At 21.8% G+C, this 22,417-nt stretch overlaps 1 protein-coding gene across 1 annotated transcript in view; it reads left to right on the top strand.

The window, feature by feature from the left end:
- The window catches only part of LOC145241419 (dnaJ homolog subfamily C member 8-like), a 183,146-nt gene that overhangs the window by 76,837 nt on the left and 83,892 nt on the right, over nt 1-22,417 (top strand). The window contains exon 3 of the mRNA XM_080104358.1: nt 7,931-7,987. Within this exon, the coding sequence (XP_079960484.1) occupies nt 7,931-7,987 (57 nt within the window). The remainder of the gene's footprint in view (nt 1-7,930; nt 7,988-22,417) is intronic.

Consider the following 22,417-nt stretch of genomic DNA (forward strand, 5'->3'; position numbering starts at 1 on the left):
AATAAGCAATTAAGCTAATCAATGATTGGTTAATTTCCTCTGATTAACTATATGTATTTGCTCATAATTTCTTGATCATAACAGGTGACAAGAATGACACATTGAATTGGATCTACTATCAAGTTGTTTTTGTGCTCGTAATGTTAAACTTTATATAGAAGAGATGTATCCATCTACCTTTGCCTGGAAGAACTTTTTACTAGGTTTGTGGAGTAAAATCTACATTCAATTCCTTAGTTCCAAAAATTCCAGTTTTTTTGATGCCTAAGATTTCTAAAGTTGCGACTCCGGTGCCTAGGATTTCTAAAGTTGCGACTCCGACGCCTAGGATTTCTAAAGTTGCGACTCCGGCGCCTAGGATTTCTAAAGTTGCGACTCCGACGCCTAGGATTTCTAAAGTTGCGACTCCGACGCCTAGGATTTCTAAAGTTGCGACTCCGACGCCTAGGATTTCTAAAGTTGCGACTCCGGCGCCTAGGATTTCTAAAGTTGCGACTCCGGCGCCTAGGATTTCTAAAGTTGCGACTCCGGCGCCTAGGATTTCTAAAGTTGCGACTCCGGCGCCTAGGATTTCTAAAGTTGCGACTCCGACGCCTAGGATTTCTAAAGTTGCGACTCCGACGCCTAGGATTTCTAAAGTTGCGACTCCGACGCCTAAGATTTCTAAAGTTGCGACTCTGACGCCTAAGATTTCTAAAGTTGCGACTCTGACGCCTAAGATTTCTAAAGTTGCGACTCTGACGCCTAGGATTTCTAAAGTTGCGACTCCGACGCCTAGGATTCTTATGAGTCTGCATCCAACTGTTGGTAGATGACTGATAATAACTGATGGCAAAAATGACCCGCATTAAATTGTCTTGTGCTCATAATGTTAAACTTTATATAAAACTAAATGTATCCACCTGGCTTTGCCTGGGTGACTTTTTCTTTTTATTTTTATTTCACAAAGTAAATGATGGTGAATTTTTACCAAATTAACAGTTATTTATTATCTGTATTATTCAGATCACATTAAACATTATGACAAACATATGCACAGACTCTAGAGAATGTAGTCTAAAATCTTAAGATCAGTCTTACATATGCTTTATATTAGCCTTACCACACAGTGTTAGTTACCTTTATTTTCTCTATTGTTCTCTTTCTACCCAACACTATACTCTACTTGACTACATCTCCAATAGTGTAGATGCAGCACGTTGCTTGGATCCAAACACCCTATCTATATATTTGGGAACGTTAAAGTCCACACAAAAATTTGCTTGGTTTATCAAGCTGCACAGACATGGCTGATAACAGCATATGTAGCTTCTTGAAATCCCTTTCATAAACTGTCGCTTTCCTGACCTGCCTTCCAGATCATGAGGACCAGCAAGTCTCACTTCTCAACCTATTCTTGACAATACTGCTCAGGGCTTGTGTGACAGATACTCATAGCCAACTCAAGAACACTGATCACTCTGTAATAGTGGTTGATATTGCCATTAACCTCTTACCTCAAATCAGTGCTGCTACCGAGAATAATAAGATATTACCAATGGTGGTCTGTTTAAAAATAGATATGCACTTTGGGCTAAAAGCAATACAGAAATTCTATTGAAAGCCTGTGGAGCTGCTATTGTGTATAGGCAGCAAGCATTCCTTCCTCCCATTTCAACCTCCATAAGAAAGAGAAAAATTGATGGGATTAAGAAACTATTTTAAGTGCATAATACTGCAGTTAAGATTACATCTACTGAAATGATTACAAAACATAGTCGCAGAGGAGAAACATAGAAAGTCGACCTTGGGTTTACTTTCGTTAGACTCATAACTCTTGCTTCCTTTATTTTATCTTTTAGTCCTCACGTTACATGAGCATTGTTTCTGACAAAGGGTGAGGAACTGTTCTTGTCTGAGTCGGAATCTATCCATTTAACGCTTATCATTAGCTAGTTTTTTTTTTTACCTTTAAGTGATTTTTTTTTATTTTAATTTTTAGCTCTTACATCAAGTGGCTTCATGCCTTGTCTGATTTCTGCAAAATCTATCATAGTGTGATTAACAATGATCAATCAACAATTCATTACGACCTAACCACCATGATATGGTTTGCATTGCAATGAATAGTAGTTCGCTTTAAACTCCACTTTGAACTCCATAAACCATTCCGTTCTTAATTTCCAACTAGAGACAGAAATCACACTTGACAATTGGATCATCACACCTTTTATCATTTTCATCCATGTTTTCATTGACCTTCCCTTATGAACTGAACCTGCTACCTTAACTGCTTTACATCTACTGACCTCAAGACGCCTCGTCTATTCTTTCATTGTGACCATATCATCAAAGTTGTCTGTTCTAAGGTCACCTATCAAAGAATCAAATGCTGGCTTCAATGAGGGGGTTATTATTTCAGCACAGTAACAAAAATACATAAGTATCAAACTTTTTATAATTTTAAACGGTAATTTTTTTACTTGGTTTCCACCTGAACATTTTCTTTTGAAATGTCGACTTCAGTGGGTTTTTGAGTATGCTGAAAGCGAATATTGCAATTAAATTTTCCGTAAATACATAGTTTTTCGAACGTTAAACAATATAATTTTTTATGTTAAAAATGGTGGCCATAGTTGTGCGATAAAATAAATGGTTAAAATCACCGACTAAAAACCTGAGTGCGCCAGGTTTGGATCCAGTTTGTTCTACAGAAACATTTTCATCAAACTCATACCCAACCTTGTGTCTAAGTTCCTAGAGAAGCGGTCAATAAATACTTATTAGCACTGAGCAGAAATTTTTTATGTTGCAAAATACATTAAATTCAAACCAATTTGGATAAACTTTGATGCATTTTTTGATGCACTGTTTGAACTTTGATGCAGAACGCAATCCATTTTTTTTTTTTTTTTTTTTTAATTATACATTTTTCTCATTTACATTGTTTTGCTTCGGATTATTGTTTTTGTTATCAGCATTGATATTTGTCCCAGGTATGATATGAAACGGCATCCCGATGATGAAGTTCCAATTTGGGAGCTGCATAGGATCAACCCTTAGTTTTCATTACTCCCAGGCATGGTAATCCTTTTCAGGGCCTCCTTTATCGGTTAAACACAATCAGTTTAAAATTTGACATGAAACTATCTGCTATCCATCAATCCATTCATAGTCTTGAGCCCCTGGAGGGGTATAGGCCATTCACAACTTTGTAGTGGCTTTTGTAGCGAGTTCTTTCTTTCTTCAGGGTGAGGATGCTGGCCCCACAACCAACCTTCCCAGAAGGTACATACAGTGCCTAGCCTTCCCAAATGGTCACCCTTCTGGTACTGGCCAGGCTTAACATTGCTTAACTTGGGTGATCTGGCGAGAACCAGTATGATTGTGCCATATCTGCTATGCCAGAGGCATTTACCCCAGGTGGGATTAATTAAACCTACTTCCTCTTAAGGAGGAAGCACATGTGAATATCACATTCACAAACGGTCTTTAGTTGCATTCCAATTAAAGTAGAGGACGTTAGGCTATTGCAGTTGTTGCAGGGAGCTGTTGTCATCTTTCTACATACAGAGCCTGGTATTTCAAAATAGTTACCCATCTGGTATGACTAGACTTAATATTGCTTAACTTTGGTGATCTAACGAGAACCACGTGTGTGTCAGTGTGATAATATCATATCGGCATAAATTTACATGATTGTTCATGGAGAAAGTTCTTTGGCGTTTTATTAATGGAAGGATGCAAAGTCCTACCCTAACTAACATCCTATTTGCCGCAGATTTTTCAGACATACAACCTGGTGTTACCATGTAAGGCTGTTTGAACATATCAGCTTCCTAATTTAAAATGCACAAAACATTGATGTTTTGGGGGTGTTTTCCTTTCCTATTGCACAATTTTATTCTGTTTTGTAAAGCCAGAAACAATTTTCCTCTACAGAACACCCAAACTAAATGCTATGAATAAATATTTGAAAATATAAAGAAGTTTTTATAACTTCTACCAAATTGATTAGATTCAGCATTAAACAACCTGAAAAAGGTTGATATGCCATAAAACACAACGACCAAATCAGACACCGGAACAGATTGTCATCGATTGCTGGAACAGACACTTGCTAGATTTTCATAAGTTCTTTTTAGTTAGGTTACAGTGCTAAACAAAGTGCCAAACCAATCCACCTTAGGTAGCCGCCACCAAGAACCAAAATTTCCGATGGCATAGCTCTGACACTACCAATGTTGGGGGGGGGGTGAACTTTAGAGCTCTGTACTTTGCTTTGGAAAATGTCAGCTCAACCTAATTAGAATAATCACTATTACAAGTTCAAAATAAATTTATATGATAAACTGAAAACGTTTTGAATAAATATTCAAAGATATTCAGAACTAGAAGCTTCTACACTTTTACCAAACTGATTAGATTCTGTATTCGGCAACACCAGATCCATCAAACCAAATATTGATAACCAGGATAGTTCCAAAGGTAGAGCCTCCTATTTTTCTTAGCTCAAAAAGTTGAAGAGCTACGAAGACAGGAGTGGTACCATTAAAACAAGTGACCTTTTGTTTTGTGCTCAAGACCTGGGCATCTGAAGCTTGCTTTGTCACTCACATCTGTCACCACTCGGAAATCGACGAACCCATCTCCTAAATGTGCTGACATCAACTGCATCAGCTTCATAAACATTCAACAGGTGCCAATGAATGTTAATCGGTTCAAATTTTTTCTGCATGGAGTGGGGGAGTCAATGATACATCTATGCTTCTGACGTATGTTCATGACAGAGGTCATTTTCTTAGTTTCACACCATCAATATCTGTAACAGAGAGATGACAAATTTAGGTCATTAATGCATAAGTTCCGTCATCATAACTATGCAATTTGCGATCCTCTCTGATCCATTCGGGTGGAATAAAAAATACGACTTTTGGGACTCCCCTCATCAATATCTATCAGTTTTCGGTTGATTTGTGTTACGGCCTTTTATGGGTGTATGGTTTATCTGTTAACATTAGATAACAGATAGATAAAAAAAGATTTAAAATTAAATCACTTCAAACTATGAATGAATTTGTGCATGCACCAAAGTAAGAGAAATGACGGCCAGTTGAAATGAACAGTTTAAACTTGCAAAAATTTCTGTACACATTATTCATTGATCCAAACAAAGATTTTACCTGTTATAAACCATTCTTGGTGTATGATTACTATTTCGTGTTAATTTCAGCGTTATGTGACCAGTACTTTAAGAGTTTATCAGTTAAATATTTTCACACAGACAGGCATACATCTACTATTTTATTTATCAAGTTGACAAAAAAGTTCTTGCAGTTAACTTTTAAATTCAGATGAACAAATCTTGGCTCAAACAAAAATTTATTAATTGAAATAAGCACCGTCAGAAGCAACAATTTTGCTAACACAGAACAAGTACATTTATGCCAGTAACATAAAAATCTTGTGTTCTGGTGGCAATGAAGTTGCTGAAGGTGTTTTTGATATCACATAGGTTTTTGAAGTGTTTCTCACACAGAATGGTCCTGAATATAACCTTCAACTATATCCAGTGGTGAGGCCCCAGCTTGCAGGCTTTGAGGAGTGTGGAGCCACCCTTTAATTGCCATTGCTCCCAGGTCCACTCTGACCCAGAGTGGTAGTACCTGTTAGGGTCCCAACTATGAGTTAAATAGAAACCGACTTGAAAACAACAAATATATTCTATTAAAAAAATTTTTCTTCAAAATCTTTGGATTCGGCATTAAATAACCTGAAAAGGGTTGATATGCCGTAAAACAAAAACAACCAACCAACCAACCACACAGAAAGTTGTCGAGTTGCTTGAAAATGTGGTAGTCAGAAGGTGAGAAGTCTGGAGAGTATGACAGATGAGGCAAAGTTTTGTAGCTTAATTTGTTCAACTTCTGCAGGGGAGTGTCCAGACGAAAGCAATTGTTTGGTATGACACTAAAAAGCCAACATTGACCAAACGTTTACATCGCTTTCTGGAGACCACCGGGAACTGCCGATTCGAATCCAGTTTCGCTTTTTTATACTGAAAAGAGAAAGATAACGCGACGATCTAAAGATCTGGAAAAAATAGCGTGTGAAAGTCGGGCAAATTAAATACACATGCGACCCCATTCGTAACTCTTAGATATTATCATTTAGACAGCATATAAAAAGTTTTCAGGAATGAGCCGACCGAGAAGTCCAGCAAAAAAAAACTTTTACAGACATACACAAAAAGTAACCATACATACATACATACACACATTTTTGTTTTTATATTTATAGATAAGTTGACAAGACGAAAATTGTTCGACTTTGAAAAGATAAATATTCAACATTTTTCAATCGCCGCATGTGCATTAAGCTTTTTCGTATAATAAAAGCGAAACTAATTCTGCCGGCATTTTTCCGGAAACGTCCGAAAGCAATCAGCTTTGATCAATGTGGAGTTTCTCCTTATATCAGACAATTGCTATTCAATTTGGACAATCCCCCTTTTTATGGGGAGCTGGTTTTCCCCACAACATCTTGGGGAAACAAAATAAAAAATCCTGCCCCGGAGTAAATAAAATATGGCCCCGCAATCAAAGTTGACCTCATTAAGTACGGGCACCTGCCAAGTTTTAATACTTAAATAAATTCAAACATGTTTCCATTACTATTTCGTGGTGGTCCAGTGGTTAACGTTGCATGTTTTTTTTTGTTTTGTTTTTTTCACACTTTAATTTTCAACTTTGACTCAAAGGTTCGGGTTCAATCCTTCATACTTTCCTACCAAAACTTTTTTTTTTTACTTTTATTTTAACCCTCTCCCTGACACAAACACCCGGGTGTTTTGATTTACCTAAAACCACACACACCTCCAAACACCCGGGCAACGCCGGGTACCCCCACTAGTATATATATAAAAAGTCTCAAGTGACCATTTATTAAATATAAATATTTATTAACAAAAATTTGGTTTTTGTCCAAAAATTAAACAAAATGAATTATAATCGTCATGATAGAAACAGATCCGATATAAGATATTGCCCAAAAAGATTCCTCTTCATTAGGCAGCACTAAAGAAATTGCTGGAGTAACTAACTGGAACGTAACATAGTGGAGCTGTAAATAAGTAGATATCTCACTGCTGATGCTATTCTCTATCTATATAAGAGCCAGGTACGTCCAAGGATGGAGTACTGTTGCCACATCTGGGCAGGAGCTGCTAGAAAGGACTTGTCCTGCCTTGATAGACTTCAAAATAGACTTCGTAGCCTCGTAGGAGATGTCCTTTTCTCTTCCTTGCAACCTCTATCTCACAGAAGAGATGTTGCGAGTTTGTCTCTGATGTATCGTTATTTTCATGGAAAGTGTTCGACTGAGCTTCAATCTATGGTCCCCCCCCCTCGCCAAACTTTCACAAGAAACACTCGTCTAGCTGAAAACACTATCAATAATTCCCCCCACTCTTTATCTGTGCCTAAACCTAAACGTAGATTCCATGAACAAAGCTTCTTTCTTAGAACTGCACGCCTGTGGAATTGTCTTCCGTTTTCCTGCTTTCCGGCTGACTACAATATGGTTGTCTTCAAGTCTAACGTAAATAAGTTCTTGATGAGCCGTTCCATATAAGTTATCAAATTTACCAAATTTTCATTACTAATGATTACTATATTGTCCAATTTCTACTGTACACTCTTTAACCCTTATCCTTGAGTGGCCTCTTGGCCTTGATAATGCGGTGATGTCTATGTTAAAAAAAAAAAACAGAAAATCCATTGGATTTAGATATTAATGAAGACTAAAATGTTCTTATAAAATATTTATGTCAATGTTTTTTTATTTTTTTCACTTTTCTTTTGGCTCTCATCATTTCACGTTTCATTTAATGATTTTGTTAATTAAAAAAAAATTTTTTTTTTTTTCTCAAACTTTTTATTTTTATTTCTAGGTATTACAAATTGATCCTGATTTACCAATGTCAGATGTTAAAAAAAAATACAGACAAGTAAGACTTGGAGAATAATCTCCATCTTTTTTTTCTTCTTTTCTCTTTCTTTCCTCTGTATGTCTGAATTCTACCCCTTCCTCCTATGTATAGCACTCCAAATATATCCGTACAATATATCTTGATTGAGCACTCTAATGATACTCTGAAGTATATTACGATATTCATAACATCTTTTAACTTATTATTTAACAGCTTGTTGATGTAAAAGTTTTTTTAACTAAACATTTAAATAATTTTTTTTTTTTTTTTTTTTTTTTTTTTTTTTTGCTGATTTAAGAAAGTACTGTATATAGCAGTTATAAATTTAAAAAGTGAAGTCGCTTGAAATTTTACTGCAGTTTCATGGCTCATCCAATCGTGATAAATGTATTAATAAAGTTTTAAGACCTCTTTGCATCTGGACACAAAATTAAAACACAGTCAGTAGCCAACTGTGTTCGAATTTTGTATCCACACACACACACACACACACACACACACACTTTTTACTTGTTTTACATAAGCATTAATATGTCGCTACACATTCATGGGCATGTTTCAGTCAGCCAGTTACCAGTAACTAGAGACCTTATGTTGTTTATACAAAACCTTAGTCCATATATTACATGTAATGACATATTACTGCTAATGTAAAACAAGTAAAAAGTATGCTTTGCTCTGCTTCAGTATTGAGCACTCTTGTATTAAACTCATTAAAATTTCATTGGTTATTTTACCTTTAGACAATATTAACCTGAAATTATATATATATTACCTCAAGCAAGGCATATTGCCACTTGGATGTAAGGATTTACTATTTCAGAGTATATTTAGGAGACTGGAGAGTTACGCAGTGAGATGTCTGTTCACCTTACATTTAAACTTCCGCAGGTTAATAAAGTCAGAGAAGCAGAGAGAGAATTCCAAAGTCTAACAGTCCAATGGAAGAAATTATTAAATTAGAAGTCTTTCCAGCATCTATGGATTTCAACAGTGAAGGCGTGGGATCTTCCTGCTTGACGGATTAGTTGAGAGTATGTATGTCAAGGGGACACAAGTGCTATGAGTTCATCCGGGCACATTCCATTAAAGTACTTGTAGAACAGGTACAGGGATGCAACATCATTTTATATTTTGAGGTGGTTGCCTGTCTAGCCTCACTGATGAGCTGTGATGCAGCGAAACAGTACTGTATGTGGATGACTATATATATAATATTGAGTATAAAGATTGATAATTGTAAATTATGAATCGGTTTCAGAAAGAAAAACAGCAAAATCAAATTGAGTGTATGATCGTTTCGGAAACGATAGTCCTTATTGATTTTCATTAGAAAATTTGTCGCCAAAATTCAACATGCCCACATACGCACTGATGTACTTTAAAACAAATTTTTTAATGAAAATCAATAAGGACCATTCGCCTTTTTACTACAAAAATGCTAGTTTATTTTGGTGTTTTAAACTCCCCCCCCCTCTTTTTATGCTTATGAGGAGATCATGTTCGAAAAAAAAAAATATTTATCTATTAATTTCAATGCTTATTAATTTTAATAAAAATGAATAATGTTTCCGAAACGATCGTACACTCAATTTGATTTTGTTTGTTTTATCTTTTTAAACTGATCCATAATTTACAATTATCAATCTTTATACTCAACATTAATATAGCTCTAGGATAAATATACCTATTGAGCTTATTATATATCTACATTACTATGAGCACTGTTCTTTTAAAGTATAAATACATTAAAATAAACTTTGCTCTTTAGACTCCAGGTCTAATTCTCTCTATAAAATATATATATATATATATATATAATTTATGATGATAGTTAAAAAAATTAATAATCCAACATAATGAAAAAGAGAAAACAAAAAATTGTTAATATGTCCGACATTTCGTATGTATTCATTATGCAGAAATCATTCTTTTAAGCATCTTTTGTTGAGCAATCTTTATCTATATTAGAGATGGTTATCTTTTTGGAAATTTTGTAACTTGATATTGATAGCATTGCTGAAAAATTAAATATCTATTTATATATTATTATTTTTTTATTTTTTTTTATTTTTTTTTTTTTTTAGAGGCGACAAACTTTAAATGAAAATAAATCACAGAAAGTTATTTTTATCATACAAATATCTGGTTTATTCCAAAGATTAATTTTCAGCATTTATAATTTAAATAACATTTCAGCCATCTGGGCCCCCTGCAGCTCACATGTATATGGCAAAATCTTGAAGTTCTCTGCATTAAATTAGGCTGTATTTCAGCAATGACATGTCTAAAAACACTTCATATATAAACATACATATTAACATGTTAAATGCTGTCTTCCAAGTGATCCAGTGTATCTGGTTTTTCAACGTAGGCATAGGACTTTACATATCCCCCAATGAAAATAATCTAATGGGGTTAAATTGCATGAACAAAGTGGCCAGTTGACAGGTCCATTTCATGAAATTATTTGTCTCTCAAATGTTTCTCTCAATGAATTGGTCATGTCATTTGCAATTTGCAAACACTGCTCAGCATCAGCCTCTTTATGATGAATTGCCAAACCAAGCCGATCCCAAAATAACAGACAGTTGATAAGTCTACAGTTAAAGAAAATAGAGTTGTCAATTTAAAATTCGCTGCCTCTAAAAAAAAAATCACTCTGTATAATGTTTATTTATATAAATATTATTGACTATATATATGTATACATGTTCCTGCTGCACTTTAATTTTTTTATACAACTGCAAAATTATCGAACCAGATCAAATACAATGAAAGCATATTTTAAATAGTCGTTCAATTGTGCACTGTTTTTCCATTATTTGAAAAGTGGAAGGAAAAACGATGATATTTTTCTAAAGGAAGTGCAGCATAAACATGCAAGCACATATATAATCAATAAAATCTATGTAAATTAATAATATATAATCAATAAAATCTATGTAAATTAATAATATATAATCAATCTATGTAAATTAATAATATATAATCAATAAAATCTATGTAAATCTATAATATATAATCAATAAAATCTATGTAAATTAATAATATATAATCAATAAAATATAATCAATAAAATCTATGTAAATTAATAATATATAATCAATAAAATATAATCAATAAAATCTATGTAAATTAATAATATATAATCAATAAAATCTATGTAAATTAATAATATATAATCAATAAAATCTATGTAAATTAATAATATATAATCAATAAAATCTATGTAAATTAATAATATATAATCAATAAAATCTATGTAAATTAATAATATATAATCAATAAAATCTATGTAAATTAATAATATATAATCAATAATATATAATCAATAAAATCTATGTAAATTAATAATATATAATCAATAAAATCTATGTAAATTAATAATATATAAGCAATAAAATCTATGTAAATTAATAATATATAATCAATAAAATCTATGTAAATTAATAATATATAATCAATAAAATCTATGTAAATTAATAATATATAATCAATAAAATCTATGTAAATTAATAATATATAATCAATCTATGTAAATTAATAATATATAATCAATAAAATCTATGTAAATCAATAATATATAATCAATAAAATCTATGTAAATCTATAATATATAATCAAATTTATATAATCAATAATATATAATCAATAAAATCTATGTAAATTAATAATATATAATCAATAAAATCTATGTAAATCTATAATATATAATCAATAATATATAATCAATAATATATAATCAATAAAATCTATGTAAATTAATAATATATAATCAATAAAATCTATGTAAATTAATAATATATAATCAATAATATATAATCAATAAAATCTATGTAAATTAATAATATATAATCAATAAAATCTATGTAAATTAATAATATATAAGCAATAAAATCTATGTAAATTAATAATATATAATCAATAAAATCTATGTAAATTAATAATATATAATCATTAAAATCTATGTAAATTAATAATATATAATCAATAAAATCTATGTAAATTGATAATATATAATCAATAAAATCTATGTAAATTAATAATATATAATCAATAAAATCTATGTAAATTAATAATATATAATCAATAAAATCTATGTAAATTAATAATATATAATCAATAAAATCTATGTAAATTAATAATATATAATCAATAAAATCTATGTAAATTAATAATATATAATCAATCTATGTAAATTAATAATATATAATCAATAAAATCTATGTAAATCAATAATATATAATCAATAAAATCTATGTAAATCTATAATATATAATCAATAAAATCTATGTAAATTAATAATATATAATCAATAAAATATAATCAATAAAATCTATGTAAATTAATAATATATAATCAATAAAATATAATCAATAAAATCTATGTAAATTAATAATATATAATCAATAAAATCTATGTAAATTAATAATATATAATCAATAAAATCTATGTAAATTAATAATATATAATCAATAAAATCTATGTAAATTAATAATATATAATCAATAAAATCTATGTAAATTAATAATATATAATCAATAATATATAATCAATAAAATCTATGTAAATTAATAATATATAATCAATAAAATCTATGTTAATTAATAATATATAAGCAATAAAATCTATGTAAATTAATAATATATAATCAATAAAATCTATGTAAATTAATAATATATAATCAATAAAATCTATGTAAATTAATAATATATAATCATTAAAATCTATGTAAATTAATAATATATAATCAATAAAATCTATGTAAATTAATAATATATAATCAATAAAATCTATGTAAATTAATAATATATAATCAATAAAATCTATGTAAATTAATAATATATAATCAATAAAATCTATGTAAATTAATAATATATAATCAATAAAATCTATGTAAATTAATAATATATAATCAATAAAATCTATGTAAATTAATAATATATAATCAATAAAATCTATGTAAATTAATAATATATAATCAATCTATGTAAATTAATAATATATAATCAATAAAATCTATGTAAATCAATAATATATAATCAATAAAATCTATGTAAATTAATAATATATAATCAATAAAATCTATGTAAATTAATAATATATAATCAATAAAATATAATCAATAAAATCTATGTAAATTAATAATATATAATCAATAAAATCTATGTAAATTAATAATATATAATCAATAATATATAATCAATAAAATCTATGTAAATTAATAATATATAATCAATAAAATCTATGTAAATTAATAATATATAATCAATAAAATATAATCAATAAAATCTATGTAAATTAATAATATATAATCAATAAAATCTATGTAAATTAATAATATATAATCAATAATATATAATCAATAAAATCTATGTAAATTAATAATATATAATCAATAAAATCTATGTAAATTAATAATATATAATCAATAATATATAATCAATAAAATCTATGTAAATTAATAATATATAATCAATAAAATCAATGTAAATTAATAATATATAATCAATAATATATAATCAATAAAATCTATGTAAATTAATAATATATAATCAATAAAATCTATGTAAATTAATAATATATAATCAATAAAATCTACGTAAATTAATAATATATAATCAATAAAATCTACGTAAATTAATAATATATAATCAATAAAATCTATGTACATTAAAAATATATGATCAATAAAATCTATGTAAATTAATAATATATAATCAATAATATATAATTAATAAAATCTATGTAAATTAATAATATATAATCAATAAAATCTATGTAAATTAATAATATATAATCAATAAAATCTATGTAAATTAATAATATATAATCAATAATATATAATCAATAAAATCTATGTAAATTAATAATATATAATCAATAAAATCTATGTAAATCAATTATATATAATCAATAAAATCTACGTAAATTAATAATATATAATCAATAAAATCTACGTAAATTAATTATATATAATCAATAAAATCTATGTAAATTAAAAATATATGATCAATAAAATCTATGTAAATCAATAATATATAATCAATAAAATCTATGTAAATCAATAATATATAATCAATAAAATCTATGTAAATTAATAATATATAATCAATAATATATAATCAATAAAATCTATGTAAATTGATAATATATAATCAATAATATATAATCAATAAAATCTATGTAAATTAATAATATATAATCAATAAAATCTATGTAACTTAATAATATATATTCAATAAAATCTATGTAAATTAATAATATATAATCAATAAAATATATGTAAATTAATAATATATAATTAATTAAATCTATGTAAATTAATAATATATAATCAATAAAATCTATGTAAATTGATAATATATAATCAATAATATATAATCAATAAAATCAATGTAAATTAATAATATATAATCAATAATATATAATAAATAAAATCTATGTAAATTAATAATATATAATCAATAAAATCTATGTAAATTAATAATATATAATCAATAAAATCTATGTAAATTAATAATATATAATCAATAATATATAATCAATAAAATCTATGTAAATTAATAATATATAATCAATAAAATCTATGTAAATTAATAATATATAATCAATAATATATAATCAATAAAATCTATGTAAATTAATAATATATAATCAATAAAATCTATGTAAATTAATAATATATAATCAATAAAATCTATGTAAATTAATAATATATAATCAATAAAATCTATGTAAATTAATAATATATAATCAATAATATATAATCAATAAAATCTATGTAAATTAATAATATATAATCAATAAAATCTATGTAAATTAATAATATATAATCAATAAAATCTATGTAAATTAATAATATATTATCAATAATATATAATCAATAAAATCTATGTAAATTAATAATATATAATCAATAAAATCTATGTAAATTAATAATATATAATCAATAAAATCTATGTAAATTAATAATATATAATCAATAAAATCTATGTAAATTAATAATATATAATCAATAAAATCTATGTAAATTAATAATATATAATCAATAAAATCTACGTAAATTAATAATATATAATCAATAAAATTTACGTAAATTAATAATATATAATCAATAAAATCTATGTAAATTAAAAATATATGATCAATAAAATCTATGTAAATTAATAATATATAATCAATAATATATAATCAATAAAATCTATGTAAATTAATAATATATAATCAATAAAATCTATGTAAATTAATAATATATAATCAATAATATATAATCAATAAAATCTATGTAAATTAATAATATATAATCAATAAAATCTATGTAAATTAATAATATATAATCAATAAAATCTATGTAAATTGATAATATATAATCAATAATATATAATCAATAAAATCTATGTAAATTAATAATATATAATCGATAAAATATATGTAAATTAAAAATATATATTCAATAAAATCTATGTAAATTAATAATATATAATCAATAAAATCTATGTAAATTGATAATATATAATCAATAATATATAATCAATAAAATCTATGTAAATTAATAATATATAATCAATAAAATCTATGTAAATTAATAATATATAATCAATAAAATCTATGTAAATTAATAATATATAATCAATAAAATCTATGTAAATTAATAATATATAATCAATAAAATATATGTAAATTAATAATATATAATCAATAAAATCTATGTAAATTAATAATATATAATCAATAAAATCTATGTAAATTAATAATATATAATCAATAAAATCTATGTAAATAAATAATATATAATCAATAAAATCTATGTAAATTGATAATATATAATCAATAATATATAATCAATAAAATCTATCTAAATTAATAATATATAATCAATAAAATCTATGTAAATTAATAATATATAATCAATAATATATAATCAATAAAATCTATGTAAATTAATAATATATGATCAATAAAATCTATGTAAATTAATAATATATAATCAATAAAATCTATGTAAATTAATAATATATAATCAATAACATCTATGTAAATTAATAATATATAATCAATAAAATCTATGTAAATTAATAATATATAATCAATCTATGTAAATTAATAATATATAATCAATAAAATCTATGTAAATCAATAATATATAATCAATAAAATCTATGTAAATTAATAATATATAATCAATAAAATCTATGTAAATTAATAATATATAATCAATAATATATAATCAATAAAATCTATGTAAATTAGTAATATATAATCAATAAAATCTATGTAAATAAATAATATATAATCAATAAAATATAATCAATAAAATCTATGTAAATTAATAATATATAATCAATAAAATATAATCAATAAAATCTATGTAAATTAATAATATATAATCAATAAAATATAATCAATAAAATCTATTTAAATTAATAATATATAATCAATAAAATCTATGTAAATTAATAATATATAATCAATAAAATCTATGTAAATTAATAATATATAATCAATAAAATCTATGTAAATTAATAATATATAATCAATAAAATCTATGTAAATCAATAATATATAATCAATAAAATCTATGTAAATTAATAATATATAATCAATAAAATCTATGTAAATTAATAATATATAATCAATAAAATCTATGTAAATCAATAATATATAATCAATAAAATCTATGTAAATTAATAATATATAATCAATAATATATAATCAATAAAATCTGTGTAAATTGATAATATATAATCAATAATATATAATCAATAAAATCTATGTAAATTAATACTATATAATCAATAAAATCTATGTAACTTAATAATATATATTCAATAAAATCTATGTAAATTAATAATATATAATCAATAATATATAATCAATAAAATCTATGTAAATTAATAATATATAATCAATAAAATCTATGTAAATTAATAATATATAATCAATAAAATCTATGTAAATTAAAAATATATGATCAATAAAATCTATGTAAATTAATAATATATAATCAATAATATATAATCAATAAAATCTATGTAAATTAATAATATATAATCAATAAAATCTATGTAAATTAATAATATATAATCAATAAAATCTATGTAAATTAATAATATATAATCAATAAAATATATGTAAATTAATAATATATAATCAATAAAATCTATGTAAATTAATAATATATAATCAATAAAATCTATGTAAATTAATAATATATAATCAATAAAATCTATGTAAATTGATAATATATAATCAATAATATATAATCAATAAAATCTATCTAAATTAATAATATATAATCAATAAAATTTTTGTAAATTAATAATATATAATCAATAATATATAATCAATAAAATCTATGTAAATTAATAATATATGATCAATAAAATCTATGTAAATTAATAATATATAATCAATAAAATCTATGTAAATTAATAATATATAATCAATAAAATCTATGTAAATTAATAATATATAATCAATCTATGTAAATTAATAATATATAATCAATAAAATCTATGTAAATCAATAATATATAATCAATAAAATCTATGTAAATTAATAATATATAATCAATAAAATCTATGTAAATTAATAATATATAATCAATAATATATAATCAATAAAATCTATGTAAATTAGTAATATATAATCAATAAAATCTATGTAAATTAATAATATATAATCAATAAAATATAATCAATAAAATCTATGTAAATTAATAATATATAATCAATAAAATATAATCAATAAAATCTATGTAAATTAATAATATATAATCAATAAAATATAATCAATAAAATCTATTTAAATTAATAATATATAATCAATAAAATCTATGTAAATTAATAATATATAATCAATAAAATCTATGTAAATTAATAATATATAATCAATAAAATCTATGTAAATTAATAATATATAATCAATAAAATCTATGTAAATTAATAATATATAATCAATAATATATAATCAATAAAATCTATGTAAATTAATAATATATAATCAATAAAATCTATGTAAATTAATAATATATAATCAATAAAATCTATGTAAATTAATAATATATAATCAATAAAATCTATGTAAATTAATAATATATAATCAATAAAATCTATGTAAATCAATAACATATAATCAATAAAATCTATGTAAATCAATAATATATAATCAATAAAATCTATGTAAATTAATAATATATAATCAATAATATATAATCAATAAAATCTGTGTAAATTGATAATATATAATCAATAATATATAATCAATAAAATCTATGTAAATTAATACTATATAATCAATAAAATCTATGTAAATTAATAATATATATTCAATAAAATCTATGTAAATTAATAATATATAATCAATAATATATAATCAATAATATCTATGTAAATTAATAATATATAATCAATAAAATCTATGTAAATTAATAATATATAATCAATAAAATCTATGTAAATTAAAAATATATGATCAATAAAATCTATGTAAATTAATAATATATAATCAGTAATATATAATCAATAAAATCTATGTAAATTAATAATATATAATCAATAAAATCTATGTAAATTAATAATATATAATCAATAAAATCTATGTAAATTAATAATATATAATCAATAAAATCTATGTAAATTAATAATATATAATCAATAATATATAATCAATAAAATCTATGTAAATTAATAATATATAATCAATAAAATCTATGTAAATCAATAATATATAATCAATAAAATCTACGTAAATTAATAATATATAATCAATAAAATCTACGTAAATTAATAATATATAATCAATAAAATCTATGTAAATTAAAAATATATGATCAATAAAATCTATGTAAATCAATAATATATAATCAATAAAATCTATGTAAATCAATAATATATAATCAATAAAATCTATGTAAATTAATAATATATAATCAATAATATATAATCAATAAAATCTATGTAAATTGATAATATATAATCAATAATATATAATCAATAAAATCTATGTAAATTAATAATATATAATCAATAAAATCTATGTAACTTAATAATATATATTCAATAAAATCTATGTAAATTAATAATATATAATCAATAAAATATATGTAAATTAATAATATATAATCAATAAAATCTATGTAAATTAATAATATATAATCAATAAAATCTATGTAAATTAATAATATATAATCAATAAAATCTATGTAAATTAATAATATATAATCAATAAAATCTATGTAAATTAATAATATATAATCAATAAAATCTATGTAAATTAATAATATATAATCAATAAAATCTATGTAAATTGATAATATATAATCAATAATATATACTCAATAAAATCTATGTAAATTAATAATATATAATAAATAAAATATATGTAAATTAATAATATATAATCAATAAAATATATGTAAATTGATAATATATAATCAATAATATATAATCAATAAAATCTATGTAAATTAATAATATATAATCAATAAAATCTATGTAAATTAATAATATATAATCAATAAAATCTATGTAAATTAATAATATATAATCAATAATATATAATCAATAAAATCTATGTAAATTAATAATATATAATCAATAAAATCAATGTAAATTAATAATATATAATCAATAATATATAATAAATAAAATCTATGTAAATTAATAATATATAATCAATAAAATCTATGTAAATTAATAATATATAATCAATAAAATCTATGTAAATTAATAATATATAATCAATAATATATAATCAATAAAATCTATGTAAATTAATAATATATAATCAATAAAATCTATGTAAATTAATAATATATAATCAATAATATATAATCAATAAAATCTATGTAAATTAATAATATATAATCAATAAAATCTATGTAAATTAATAATATATAATCAATAAAATCTATGTAAATTAATAATATATAATCAATACAATATATGTAAATTAATAATATATAATCAATAATATATAATCAATAAAATCTATGTAAATTAATAATATATAATCAATAAAATCTATGTAAATTAATAATATATAATCAATAAAATCTATGTAAATTAATAATATGTAATCAATAATATATAATCAATAAAATCTATGTAAGTTAATAATATATAATCAATAAAATCTATGTAAATTAATAATATATAATCAATAAAATCTATGTAAATTAATAATATATAATCAATAAAATCTATGTAAATTAATAATATATAATCAATAAAATCTACGTAAATTAATAATATATAATCAATAAAATCTACGTAAATTAATAATATATAATCAATAAAATCTATGTAAATTAAAAATATATGATCAATAAAATCTATGTAAATTAATAATATATAATCAATAATATATAATCAATAAAATCTATGTAAATTAATAATATATAATCAATAAAATCTATGTAAATTAATAATATATAATCAATAAAATATAATCAATAAAATCTATGTAAATTAATAATATATAATCAATAAAATATAATCAATAAAATCTATGTAAATTAATAATATATAATCAATAAAATATAATCAATAAAATCTATTTAAATTAATAATATATAATCAATAAAATCTATGTAAATTAATAATATATAATCAATAAAATCTATGTAAATTAATAATATATAATCAATAAAATCTATGTAAATTAATAATATATAATCAATAACATCTATGTAAATTAATAATATATAATCAATAAAATCTATGTAAATTTATAATATATAATCAATAAAATCTATGTAAATTAATAATATATAATCAATAAAATCTATGTAAATTTATAATATATAATCAATAAAATCTATGTAAATTAATAATATATAATCAATAAAATCTATGTAAATTAATAATATATAATCAATAAAATCTATGTAAATTAATAATATATAATCAATAAAATCTATGTAAATCAATAATATATAATCAATAAAATCTATGTAAATTAATAATATATAATCAATAATATATAATCAAGAAAATTTGTGTAAATTGATAATATATAATCAATAATATATAATCAATAAAATCTATGTAAATTAATACTATATAATCAATAAAATCTATGTAACTTAATAATATATATTCAATAAAATCTATGTAAATTAATAATATATAATCAATAATATATAATCAATAAAATCTATGTAAATTAATAATATATAATCAATAAAATCTATGTAAATTAATAATATATAATCAATAAAATCTATGTAAATTAATAATATATAATCAATAAAATCTATGTAAATTAATAATATATAATCAATAAAATCTATGTAAATTAATAATATATAATCAATAAAATCTACGTAAATTAATAATATATAATCAATAAAATCTATGTAAATTAAAAATATATGATCAATAAAATCTATGTAAATTAATAATATATAATCAATAATATATAATCAATAAAATCTATGTAAATTAATAATATATAATCAATAAAATCTATGTAAATTGATAATATATAATCAATAATATATAATCAATAAAATCTATGTAAATTAATAATATATAATCGATAAAATATATGTAAATTAATAATATATAATCAATAAAATCTATGTAAATTAATAATATATAATCAATAAAATCTATGTAAATTGATAATATATAATCAATAATATATAATCAATAAAATCTATGTAAATTAATAATATATAATCAATAATATATAATCAATAAAATCTATGTAAATTAATAATATATAATCGATAAAATATATGTAAATTAATAATATATAATCAATAAAATCTATGTAAATTAATAATATATAATCAATAAAATATATGTAAATTGATAATATATAATCAATAATATATAATCAATAAAATCTATGTAAATTGATAATATATAATCAATAATATATAATCAATAAAATCTATGTAAATTAATAATATATAATCGATAAAATATATGTAAATTAATAATATATAATCAATAAAATCTATGTAAATTAATAATATATAATCAATAAAATCTACGTAAATTAATAATACATAATCAATAAAATCTACGTAAATTAATAATATATAATCAATAAAATCTATGTAAATTAAAAATATATGATCAATAAAATCTATGTAAATTAATAATATATAATCAATAATATATAATCAATAAAATCTATGTAAATTAATAATATATAATCAATAAAATCTATGTAAATTAATAATATATAATCAATAAAATATAATCAATAAAATCTATGTAAATTAATAATATATAATCAATAAAATATAATCAATAAAATCTATGTAAATTAATAATATATAATCAATAAAATATAATCAATAAAATCTATGTAAATTAATAATATATAATCAATAAAATATAATCAATAAAATCTATTTAAATTAATAATATATAATCAATAAAATCTATGTAAATTAATAATATATAATCAATAAAATCTATGTAA

This window comes from Euprymna scolopes, chromosome 20 (assembly GCF_053919585.1).
Source record: "Euprymna scolopes isolate OS-2025 chromosome 20, ASM5391958v1, whole genome shotgun sequence".
NCBI classification, from domain to species: domain Eukaryota; kingdom Metazoa; phylum Mollusca; class Cephalopoda; order Sepiida; family Sepiolidae; genus Euprymna; species Euprymna scolopes.